This window comes from Parasteatoda tepidariorum, chromosome 3, assembly GCF_043381705.1.
Source record: "Parasteatoda tepidariorum isolate YZ-2023 chromosome 3, CAS_Ptep_4.0, whole genome shotgun sequence".
Taxonomy (NCBI): Eukaryota; Metazoa; Arthropoda; class Arachnida; order Araneae; family Theridiidae; genus Parasteatoda; species Parasteatoda tepidariorum.
In genome coordinates, this window is record NC_092206.1 from 71547269 (window position 1) to 71561020 (window position 13752).

The window sequence follows — 13752 nt, forward strand, 5'->3', positions numbered from 1 at the left end:
AGCTGTCTCGGATGATCAAAGGGCAGCCTTCATCAGTGCAACAGAAAGAAATAAGAGAACAGGGTAAATATATATCGAAAGATGATCTATATAGAATAGATCTATATAGAAATATGATCTATATAGGTGATGATATATATAGAAAGATGATCTTTCTATATGTATTTACCCTGTCCTCTTATTTCTTTCTGTTGCACTGATGAAGGTTGCCCTTTTAGCATCCAAAACAGCTGTCTGCAATTTATATATTTTTTGTGCTCTTAAACGTTGCTTTACCTTACTTTGTATTTCAGCACAAAGATCGCCCTTATGTGTATTTTTGTAAACAAGTATTGTCTGCTAAATATATGCAATAAAATTAGTTAAAGCATTATTTTTAACAGTAAGAGTATTTAGTGTAGGGGGAAATAAAGAACTTATTGTGATTTATTGTGAATGGAGCTGCGATTGCAGTTCTGCTCACGATATTAACTAAACAAATCATTAATTACCATTCCACGCAACTTTTGGCAGCTATTAAAAGCCGACGTGAAAAACGTTCGATTTTTGTCGCGTTGGTGTTGCACTTCAAAAATTTCAGAACTCTATGTCATTGTAACAGTAACCACAAGAAATGAATAGTCATTTCAACTCTATGGTAGCATTCTTTAAAATACAGTTGTACATATGTTTATTCTTTTCTTCCGAATAGTATGCTATCCAAAGGCTGTATTAAAGTAAACTCATTTTATTATAACTGCCTGCATCTATAACGTTTCATTATAACCGTAACCGTTAGAGCAGGAAAATGATTTTAGCACTAGACTTTAAAACTTTGAGTTAAACGTGTACTTTAAAATACTTTTACACAAACCCTTATTCCGTTTTCTTGAATGGAAATCCTTACCACACAGACTTATTTTATAATCATCATATACAGTGCACCAAAAAAAAAAAATACCTGAATACTTTGAACAAGTTTGATCGCGTGATCGGATCCTCGTGTTTCAGGACTCATCTTAAAGGCTCAAGGGGATGACCTCAAATATGATAATTAATTGGTGCAGTTGAAGTTTTAAATTACGAAATCAGACATAAAAACCTTCTTTCTCTGAATGAACATACCTTTTTTGACAAATTCGGTTTTCTGATCCCTAAGATATAGGGGATAGCCACTATGGGGGAAATGTGGTCCCTATAGTTTTGTTAGGAGAGCGATCCTATAATAAAAGTAAAAAAGTCGTATATTGAAAAATTCGATTTCTCAGAAACTATTGGATCAATTTCTGTCAAGTTTTGTATTTTGCCATGTAAAATTAAATACTTTAACATGATGAACAAATTTTATACTTTAACAATTCAAAACTTTTTCGGCTATTATTAAATAAAATAATAATGAATAATAAATATTCGCTGGAACTTACTGTTTGGGCCGAATTATCTTTGGGTCAACAAATTTTATAAGTGTGTGCAAAAAATTTTCAATTTGCTTAAAAAGTTTTCGAGANCGTATTTTTAACATACTTTTGATGCGGAACATCACTAAAGGTACAAGAAAATTAAAATTTATCTTTTATTTTCATTAACTTAGAAAAAGAAACAGTAAAAGAACACTTGTTCCTTCACTGGTTTTTCATTGTTTGGAGATCCAGTGAATAAACACCCCCTTATCTCAGTACTTTATAATGCTATAATGCTTAGAAAAAGTAAAACGTAACTTCAATAACTATATTTTGAATTCTGTTTTTCACAGTGAGAAAAATAAAACTATTACATTAAGCGATTAATTCTACTTCAAACATATAAATACAAACACTCACCTTATTATTTTTTTTTCAAAGAAACAAGGTAACAGTAACCATTAGAGCAGGAAAATCATTTTAACACTTGACTTTAAAACCTTGAATTAACCGTGTGCTTTAAAATACTTTCACACAAACCCTTATTCCGTTTTTTCGAATAGAAATCCTTACCACACAAACTTATTTTATAATCATCATATACAGTGCACCAAAAAAAATACTTTGAACAAGTTTGATAGAGTGATCGGATCTTCGTGCTTCAGGACTCAATCTTAAAGGTTCGAGAGGATGACTTCAAATATGCTAATTGGTGCAGATGATGTTTTAAATTACGAAATGAGCCATAAAAAACTTCTTTCTCTGAATGCACATACCCTTTTTGACGAATTCGGTTTTCTGATCCCCAAAATATAGGGGGTAGCCACAATGGGGGAAATGTGGTCCCTATAGTTTAGTAAGGAGAACGATCCTATAATAAAAGTAAAAAAGTCGTATATTGAAAAATTCGATTTCTCAGAAACTGTTGGATCAATTTCTGTCAAGTTTTGTATCTTGCCATGTAAAATTAAATACTTTAACATGATGAAAAAATTTTATACTTTAACAATTCAAGACGTTTTTGACTATTATTAAATAAAATAATAATAAATAATAAATATTCGCTGAAACTTACTGTTTGGGGCCGAATTATCTTTGGGTCAACAAATTTTATAAGAGTGTGCAAAAAATTTTCAATTTGCTTAAAATGTTTTCGAGATAAGGAGAAATAAGCAAAAAGTAAAATTAACATTAAGGAGTCCAAATTTTGGACCGCGCTCACGAAAAATTACACTGAAAAAATAAATTTTCAGAAAAAATGTGTCTATATATTTGAATTTCATCCCAAATGAAGTATTTTAAGCTTTAATGGCAATCAACACACCGTCTTGAAAATAAAAAATCAACTTTATACTATAGTTGAATAAGAATTTCTAAAAATATGCATACATTTACAAAATAGTTTAAATCCTAAATATACCTCCTTTCTCTTCTTGTAGATACCCAAATCTTTTTTTCTATCAGTTTATGAAAAAGTACATAAATTTTCAGAAAGGATTTTAGTGTTTATATATTCAACATTCATTGCATATGAGACATTAACCTTCAGTCAACGTCAACACACCGTCTTGAAAATAAAAATCAACTTTATTCCATGGCTGGTCATAAATACGGTTAACTGGTGAAGGAATGAATGTTGGCGCCATTTCTCATCATGTAAACCCCAGGGAAAAGAGAGCTGGCCAGACATAGGGTGATGGTCCGTGAAGATTCTCATGCTCTTCCATAATTCATCCCAACTCCAGAAGTCGCATATGTTGGCTGAAGATATTCCTTCATCGCTTTAGGGATGCTGTTCTACTCCACCCACCAATGTTCCACTCCAAGTCTTCCTTGCTCTTCCACATCTTTTTCTTGCTCTCAAGCATCCTGATCCTCCCACCGATGAAGTGACCATCCATTATATTTGAGAGAAATATCTCTTCAACTTTTAATTTCCATGATGGATGACCGCTTGTAGAAAGTTGCCATGTGTGTGCACTTTCTGGAGCTGGAGATGGGGAAAAAATTTAATTTCTGTCTTATCACAGGTTATTTTTGTCTTGTTGAATTCGATTAACTTTGGTGCGGTGCCAGAGGTTTTAAATCAGTACTCTCAAAGCATATTTATAAACTGCTTCCGCCCTCTTTTTTGCTATTAGACTGGAGAACATTTTTCAGTATTAAACTTTGTAATGGCCTTTCATTTATGATTGCTTTTGTTATGGATTACATGTTTACACGAGTTTCTAATCTGCACAATTTATTTTCGGTTTTGACATTAATTGAAATTGGTGAAAAGCATGATGAGGGATATTTTGGGAACAATGGAATATCTAGGATTAGAGAAACATATTACGGTCATGCTAGAGCGAAAACACATTACTGCACATGTACATATGGCATTGGATTTTTGCGCTAATTCCTATAATAAGATGGTTTTTAGAGAGAGAAAAAAAATGGCTTGAGTACACTTTTATGCTACAGATATAATGGTTATATTCTCAAAATTTAAAAAGCTATTATTTATCTAATAATTATTTAAGTATTAAAATTCGCAAAGCATTTCCAATTTTGATTGCGTTCGTTATAAATGACATGTTTACGCGATTTTCTAATCTAGACAATTTAATATGGATGTTGACATTATTGGAAATTGGAGCTTGGTAAAAAGACATGTTGAGAAATTTTTTTTGAAAGATCTAGGATTATAGATACTAAGATCAGGCTTGGTAAAAATATATAGTTGCACATAAACATAATAATAACATTAGTTTTTTCCACTAATTCATTAAATAAGGAGGTTTTTAATGACACAGAAACGTCTTGAATATATTTTATTGCTATCGCTCTTATAGTCCATTTCCCCAAAATTTAAGAAGCAATTATTTAACTTGTAGTTATTTCAGTATTAAACATTGTAATGTATTTTCATTTATGATTGTGTTTGTTGTAAATTAAATGCTTACCCAAGTTTCTGACATGGGCAGTTTAATATGGGTTTTGACATTAGAGCTTGGTAAAAAAAAACCAAGTTAAGCGATTTTTTGGAAGCAATGAAATATCTAGTATTATAGAAATGTACTAAGGTTATGCTTTGTAAAAAAATGGAGCTGCTTAAAAACATATAATATTGGTCTTTTTCTGTTAATTAATTTAATAAGGTGGTTGTTAATCAGAAATAAACGGTTTGCAGGCATTTTGAATTGAAAATAAATGGTTTGTAGGCAAAGAATTCGTAGTTTATTAAAATTCAAAAATCTATTACTTAATATATTGCAATTTAAATATTCAATTTGGTAGTGGATTTTTCTTTATGGTTTCGTTTCTTATGAATTTCACATTTATACGTGTCTCTTTTCAGTTTTTTCTTTTCAATTTATTATTATCAATTTATTTTTTTCAATTATTTATTTTTTATTACTCACACATTAATGAAAGAACTTGGGAAGAAAGAGCTTGTCAAGTAATATTTCGAAGAAACTCAAATATCTGGAGTAATGTTCAATGCATAACTATATAAAATTGACTTATTTTGAGATTTCATTAAGAAAATCGTAAAAAGTTTTTCAAGCATTTGATGGCTACTACAGGTTGTAAAGTTTGTTTTCTCGAATGCAGAAAAGCTGTCTCTTAACATGATTTTGCAAAGTCTTCACATTTTTATTTAACTTTGTTCAGAAGTAATACTGTGTCACAATGTTTTGTGACATAAAACTAATCAATTATTGTTAGCTTTAATTTTTTAAATACATCCTATTAGGTAGGTTTTTTGCTACGCTATCTAAAAATATGTTATTTTATTAAAAAAAATTTCCATATCCATATGAATATTTGTTGTTCAATCACACTAAAATAATTAGTTTTGTAGTTATTAGCTTCGTTTTTGATAGCCTCAAACTGCGAAAAGCTTATAAATGAAAGAGAAATCGATATAATTAACTTGAAAAGAGACAGAATAATGAATGCAAATTTTTTTTCATAAAAGGGGGGTAAGTAGTTAGGGTTATATTAGTTTGGGCATAATCAGATAATCAGACCATAAACAGATCTGTGATTGTTTTCTCGGCAAATCAGATAATTGGTGAATATACATGTTAAATAACATGTTTTCTCCAACTTGCGAATTCCGTGAAAATGTTTTATTCCAAAAGTGTCATTCTTTAAGAAAAGGGTTTTTCAACTTATCAAGCGAAGGCTCAAAACAAACTGATAGGTTTGCTTTTAGATAGGTTTGAATATTTTCCAAAATAATTTTTTTAAATATTCATATATAAGTAAAATTCCACATGATTTCAGATTTTAACAAGGAATAAAAACTATTTAAGCAGGAAGTTTATGAAATAGAAACGAGGAAATAAAAGGATACATAATAATAATAATATGAAATAATAATAATATGAAATAATAATATATAATATANCATATCATAATATATAATAATAAATAATAATAATATGCTTGATAAACTAAATAACAGGAAAAATGTTGGTTTCATGTAATATTAAGATTGAGAAGCAAATCTTTGTAAAATCAACAAGAACAATGAGAAACTATATAATAATAATATCAGCAATAAAAAATAATAGTAATAGTATAATCGAGTGCGTTGTGAAACTAAGTAATAAAAGATTTGATAAACGAAATAATCATGGAACTGAAAAATGAAATGATAATATAATTAGTTAATTAAATAAGAAATCCATTAACTAAATTTCCTGTTTAACATAAAAAGTTATCAAAATTAAAATTAAAATTCAAAGTTAATTTTTTTAGTTAATTTTTTTTAAAATTCAGTTTTAAGTTAATTAACTTTTTAGTTTAGTTAAAAAAAATTGATTTTTTTAAAATTATAATTTTAACGTATTTTTTAAAATAAAAATTAAAATTTAATTTAAATTTTATATTTAATTTCATTTAATTATTTCAATTGTTAATTTTATTTTATTTTATTTAAATTTTTAATTATTTAAATTAATTGAAAAACTTTCGAATCATTTCACTTTGAAAGGTTTTGTGATTCTAGTTTGGGTCACATCTCAAATTTCCCTGCCTTAACAAATTTGGATCTGAAATTTTAAACCAACTTGCAAATGAAAATTAAATAGTTAAAAGAAATACTTTATAATATTTGAAATAATATTTTTTATAATAGGGTTTCGATTAATTACAGAGAGCTAATTATTTTTGGTGCGTACGGGATGATAATCACATAATCACATCCTCTTATATCTGTGACTGATTTTTCAACTTCTAATTGGGTACTTCAAATTGGAGAAGAAGTGTAGTTATTATGCCTAGCCATTTGATTTAAATCAGATTTTATTGGATTTAGTGACGACGTGTGTTCAGGATATGATTAGATTCTGGCCCTAAAATGTCCCGATTTACTCACGATGACGTCACATGCAAGTATCCAGTTATCGCACTTAACACAGAAATTTAAGTTGTTAATATTTTTTCTAGGTTTCTGAAGTATGAGCGAATCCTACATATCCGTCGTCACTGAAGAACCAATCACGTGTGGTACTTTATTAGGGCCTTTGCCTCTTACTTCTGGATCTCCAGACTCCTTGGCTGTTCTCACTTGGCGTTGTGTCGATAAGCTACCCCCTTCCAAGCAAGCTCTGAAGGTATAAACAAATTTATATTTATGTTGCATTGACTTCATGGAGGGATATCTGCAATTAATTATTCTAAATTATGTAATGTATGACCAAAAGTAACCAGAGAATGTAAAAGGTAGATAACAGGTTATCGGATGTTTGTTAAACCTAAGCAACCTAGCTTGGAAAACAATAATAGGAGAAGGATTTGGAGCTTTAAATGTAAAAAATTCCGGATCAAATTTCGGTTTAAAAAAAAACAGCACTCAGGGTGCCGGTATTTTTTACCGTAAAATCTATTTTTACCGGAAGATGTTGTGGAGCAAAAAAATCTGATATACAGTACTCTTTACAGCAATAATTACCGTAAAATCAATGAATAACTATAAATAAATACATACTACTCTAAAAATTACGGTATAATATTTCACGGTAAAAATGGATTTTGGATTTTACGGATCATACTCCCAAAGTGTCGGTACTTTATACCGTAATTTGCTCCCATTGAGCAACTACGTTCTACACTTCTACACAATATTGTTCAAACACTTTATAGGTGTAGCAAATGTAAACGATACTTTGGTCTTACGTTCCAGCATTTCAAACAGTACCGTCTAAATGTATTAAATATATTTATGAAAATATTTGAATTAATTATAATCAATTTTTAACAGATAAATATAAGAGATCAAGCCAACGTTCGAGGAATAATAAAGACACCTTCTTGGTTAGCCCACATACTTCCAGCAAGGAACCCAGAAGAGCAGACTCTTGAAATTGTTGTCAAAGGTGGCCAATTGTACTTCCGGTCACTGCGTGATATCACAGAAGGACAGGAGCTCCGAGCTTGGTTTGGTCAAGATCTTGCTGACATTTTGAAGTTACCAATGATTCCTCCCAATGTTGTCGAAGGTAATACAACAAATTTGTTTTATTTCATTAATAAGCCGTAACTCATAAGTTTTGGGACATCCATCTCTTTAGTACCGTCAATGCCTTTCATAGAATGCCTAACTCTTGTATAGAATGCCTGAAATTGACCTGCAAATTGAATATATTGAATATATTTTGAAGGACTTTATACGAATTAAGTACAATTTCACATGTTTTAAGTATGATACACAATGAAAAATTGTCTTTGAAATATATTTCATATAATAGCCCGTGATTTTTGTAGAATCATTAGACATGATAAATAACAATTTGATTTCTGACTTTTACATACAATAACACCTAATACCATATACTAAGAAGAATTAAATTATTGAGTTTAAAGATATGGTTTTAATATATTACTTTCTAAAACATTTTTGAATCCTATTTTAATTTATTTAGTTAATTAGTTATTTTAATGATCAGACTCGTCAGTTTTATACAGACTTACGATTATTTTTCAATCACAATTTTCTAGAAAAGAAAAACAACCAAAAATTGAATCTGATACATGTTGAAGCGTTCCATAACAAAATATATATTTTGTAATTTTACATTTCGACACACCTTATCCAATCTTAATATTTTACTAAAATAATAATAATAATAAATAAATCAGTAATTAATGTTATTATTAATTAACATTATGTAAACAAACAGTATGAAAAAAAAATTTATCGCCACAAGGCGATCGCAGGTTACCCATTGGCAAAATGGTTCTTGCCTAATTTTTCTTGGAAAAGCAACTTTATTGTGTTTTCATCTTGGACATCTTNTCCCCCCCTCCCCCATCGTACAAAACCGTACATAATTGCAAATCCCCTCCCCCCCCTTCGGGATGTACGTACTTTTTGAACGGCTCCTTATACCATACACTTAGCAGAATTATTGAGTTAAAAGATATGGTTTTAATATATTACTTTCCGAAACATTTTTGGATTCTACTTTTATTTTTAGTTAATTAAATATTTTAATGATCAGACTCGTGAGTTTTATACAGACTTACGATTATTTTTCAATCACAATTTTCTTGAAGAAAAATTTTTTTTTATCTGAAACATGTTTAAGCATTCTATAAAAAAATATATATTTTATAATTTTACATGGAGACACACCTCATCCAATACTAATACTTTACTAAAAAAATAATAATAATAATTAAATCAATAATTAATATTATTATTAATTGAATTTATATAAATAAACAGAATGAAAAAAAATTATGATCGCCGCAAGGCGATCACAAGTGACACATTGACAAAATGGTTGTTTCCTAATTTTTTTTTTTTGGAAAAGCAACTTTATTGTGTTTTTATCTTGGACATCTTTAACTGTTAATCCCGAACTACTCGGTACACAATTTCGCAAACATATTTGAATGCAGCTCAGACACATTCTCTGTAAATAGATATTCAACAGCCAATCGAGATCAATATTAGCATTTTGGGATTGGTACAATGGGGTTTGAAGGAGATTGTAAGCTGCATCATACACTCGTTTCGGATTCACAAGTTCATACCTAAAATATGATTTGAAAGCTAGCCTTTTTTTTCAATTTTACATGAATAGTAAATGAATCATTTGTATTGCGTGGAGGTCTTGTGCAAGTCACTGGGTGCGTTGACAACGAATCCTTTTATCCTTAACTGATGATCAACACCCGTTCTCGTATTTGCAAGAAAGGGGCTCGGAGAGCCTCCATTCGCTCTTCGGTAGAGTTCAATTCTCTCAACTACTATGGTACTTTTGAGAGGGACGGGCTTCATGCTTGCTTTTGCAAACGGAATCTTTTCGTTTTTCCGTTTGTGTGTAACGCTTAAGGTATTCCCGTTTTTGGCTTTCTCAGCCACGGTAAGTTTAGGCCTTGGCATCGTTTTTTTCTTGCTTCAATTCTAACTTTTGGGACCGTGTCAATCAGTTTGGTCCCTCTTTATTTGTGGTATTCACCTGAATTAGTGTTAAAAACGATCCAGTTTGAACTGTAGATTAGAATTTCTGATTCTAAGTTAAAACAGTAAAAACAAATATATCGTTCAAATGATGAAATTCTCTTTTATACTCAAGAAGTATTTATGGCATCTCTTTGGTACCATAACTCAAAATTAAACTTACCAACTTAAAGCATTACAAAATTAAAAGTAAAAAAAAATTCTGAAAAAATTATCAAGCAACAGTGGTTGCTATAGCAAAGCATGCTCACTGATTACTAATACTCTTGATTATTGTAGTTGAAAAATGTAAGGACGCCACCAAATCCAAACCAAGATCGATTTTGCCAAATGAGTAATAAAATAAAAAAATGAAGATAAAACGTTATTTGCAAGCAGAGTTCAGATTTTTTATTCAGTGTATGCGTTACATAAAATGCCATAGAAACGCATAAGTTAAAGGGAATTTTTTTTTCTTCGTGGTATCTTAAAATGTAATAAATTTATTGTGATGTAAATTCTTCGTTGGGAAATCTCAACTAATAATAGATATTGCAATTTATAGAACAATTGCAAAAACAACTTTTCAGTAAATTAGATTTTTTAGTTTAAAGTTTATAAAATTCCAGAAACTATAATTTAATAGCTTAAGACATTTTTCTGTGACCATAGTTGTTCTAGTTTATTTTTTTAATTTAAGGATTTCTAAACTGCGTATTTAATTTTAATATGTAAGTAATTTGTAAAACTATAGTCTTCACGAAAAAATATTTTTGAATTAAAAATCAACTCATTTCTTTTAGAAAAAAATATAACTATCTATATGTAAACTCATGTTTAATTTTTTTTCAGGGGAAAAACGATTTGAGTGTATGCTTTGTCAAGAAAGATTTGAGAATCCATTTCCTGTCGTAGCTCATTTAATGTACCGCTGCAGACGGAAAGATCACGGAATGGTGAATGTGCAGACTTCCTTGAAAAAGAAAAATGGCGGAAGGGTCAAAAACTTCAATATAGCTACTCTCACTGACATGAATGAAGGAGATAATGCATCCCAAGAAAAACCTTTGAGTCCTCCATCTCCAAGCTCCACTCCTATAGATGTTGTAAAAACTACACCGGAACAAACCTCAGATTTTCACACTGAAAACAACAAGAAAAGGAGAAGAAGGCTAAATAGTTTAGAAGACTTAACCAGCTCTCCCAAAAAGTTTCGGTTAAGTGAAGAATGTGAAAATGAATACACGAAAACCTCGGAAGCTAAAGTTACTAATGCAGCAAAGTCACAAAATGGCATTTTCAAACCAAACACTACACCAAACCAAACGGCTTACGACTCATTAGTTTATTCCAATTCTGATACGATGCCGAGTGAAACAAACGGAACCAGTGCTTTCAAGAAGGTAGATAAATCAAATTCTGGGATTCATCCCAGCATGTCCTCTTTTCCCGGTTTATTTCCAGGATCCCTGGATCCTCGTGAGTTGCTGTTTCATGCAGGAGCCAACAACTTTGCGCCATTTCCATATCCTCTAAATCCGGTTACTACTAGTACCTCCTATGGAGGAATCTCACCTTCACAAAATGCTATCAGCCCATCTAGTTTGGCCAATTCTTCTTTAGACAATAGCGTAACAAGCGCTTTCTCGCCAAATATGAAACACTCAGCTGGAAATATCCATCAGCAGCTGAAAATGGCTGAAGAATTTAAAATCATGCGAAAGATACCAAATCTAACTGAAAATGGCTATGAACTAAATGGTCTAATACCATCAACTATCAGTGACCCCAGAATGTCAAGTATGCCAACTACAATGCATTATGGTCCTAAATCTCGAGCAGTCGATAACTTTGGCGGAGTCAAATCTTACCCGACGCCACTTTTGCCGTTTTTGCCACCATCTCTTGCCGCGTTATCTTTCCCGACGCAAAACTGGTGTGCTAAGTGCAATGCATCGTTTCGTATGACTAGTGATTTGGTTTATCACATGCGTTCGCACCACAAGAGGGAAACAGATCCTCAGAAACTAAAACGCGAGGAAAAGTTGAGATGTCATATTTGCAATGAAACTTTCAGAGAACGTCATCACTTGACAAGGCATATGACGTCGCACCAATAAAAAATTTTGCTGCATAATAATTTGTTAGCTTAACTGTGACATAAGAAATAAAAAAAAAAACGGTCCTTGTCATATAAATTGGTGGATTTAAAGAACACTTAACCAATGTTGTCGCGTTTATGCTTTGAACCTGACTGAACACTATCTATAGAAAAGAATATGATATTTAAGATTTGTTAAAGAAATGCCGATTAGTATTTCGACCTTATATCAGCCACGGTATTGGCAGAATGACTAAATATTGGCGTATTAGACAGAGATAAATCAAACAATATTATACAGTCATTACTGAAGCTCTTTATAAAACGTATTGGCACTGGACTTAATGCGGAAATTTTGTGATTGTGAAAGAAAAATAAAACGTGCTAAGATGCGTAATAATTTTAAGAAATGTCTGAATGGTGTTAATTTCTCTTTCCAGCTTTGTTCGAATCAAATTAAAATATACATTTACGTGGACTTATTTACTTTTTTGACTCATCATGACTTAGTTTTTCCAAAATCCTGTACACCATTAAATCATTTTCCAAATTTATTTCTATACTTTTTTTTGTAAAAAATATGCCATAATTTTGTGATACATGTGTACATAGTTACGGCAACTTGCAATATTTACTGTATATGCGGCAGTTTCCCAAATTGTTATTAAAATATCAATTTTTGAATGATTTTTCATCTATAATGCTTTATTTATTTAATAACCAATAGATTATGATTAAAATGCTTAAAGCTATGTTCTAGTGGCTGATGATATATATATATATATATATAAAAATATTGTCTAAGTACTTGACTCGAAGTTCCTTTGTTTTTTCAACTAATATAACAGTGCAAGANTTACGTAAATATATATATATATATACATATATATACAAGTTAAAGAAACACATTATTTCTTTGTTACATCACATCTAATATCTTAATTTGTTTTGTTTTTTAATTCTCCAAAATATTATTTACGTTAAAGTTTGCCATTCTTTAAACTTTTAATTGAGATAGTTATTTGTGATATTTTTTAAGGTTTTATGTTTATTTTTATGGTTATAATTCGTTATTTATTAAGTTTGTTAATAGTCCATTGTCAGTTTCAACTTATTCATTGTATTCATTTCCTGAAGACTATGATTTAAGGTTAAGAAAGTTGAAGTTAAAAAAAGATTCCTCCTCCTCTTTTAGCTAATATTTAGTTGATTGCAACATTAATATATTTTAATTGTTTTTCTGTATTAAAAAATATTCTTAAACTGATTATGCAAAGGAAATTAGTTTGATATATGTACGTTATTCATGAATTCTTACATTTTGTTAAAGATTTGCTAAATAACTATTTAAAAATGCCGCTCTGTTGTTATATTTCAGAATAATTTATGTGTGTACATACATAATTCTCTATCTTAAAATGGAGAAAAATTAAGATGTATATAATGTAAAGATGAATGTTATATGTTATACGTTACAAATAAACTTTGATGTCTAAATATTTTTAAGTCGTTATTTTCTTGTTATTAAAAAATTATTTTAAAGCAATATTTCATATTAAATCAGATTATTCAAAGTGGTCTTACACTTTTATATTAAGTTATTATAATCAACAAATACAAAGCACAATTGGAAATTTTCAATTCCGTAAACTTAGAATGTATTTTCGGAAATGTGTTATAAGACAATCTTTAGTTGATTTCGAGGAGGCTGCACACACTTCTTTTTTTTCTTGCCAAACCCCACGATTACTTCTCAGCAACCTCATGAAACAGCAATTAAAAGGAAAAACAAAATTATTTCATCTTTAATCTCAAAATTATTCCGT

General features: G+C 30.1%; 1 protein-coding gene across 3 annotated transcripts in view; it reads left to right on the plus strand.

Moving 5' to 3' along the window:
• The window catches only part of LOC107445427 (zinc finger protein 488), a 114105-nt gene extending 101799 nt beyond the window's left edge, over nucleotides 1-12306 (plus strand). For 2 of the 3 annotated variants that reach the window (XM_071178836.1, XM_016059816.3), the window contains 3 exons: nucleotides 6825-6991; nucleotides 7639-7876; nucleotides 10678-12306. In XM_071178836.1, the coding sequence (XP_071034937.1) occupies nucleotides 6836-6991; nucleotides 7639-7876; nucleotides 10678-11945 (1662 nt within the window). In that variant the 5' untranslated portion in view covers nucleotides 6825-6835 and the 3' untranslated portion in view covers nucleotides 11946-12306. The remainder of the gene's footprint in view (nucleotides 1-6824; nucleotides 6992-7638; nucleotides 7877-10677) is intronic. The other variant, XM_071178835.1, reaches the window with a different exon arrangement.
• The last annotated feature ends 1446 nt before the right edge of the window (nucleotides 12307-13752 follow it).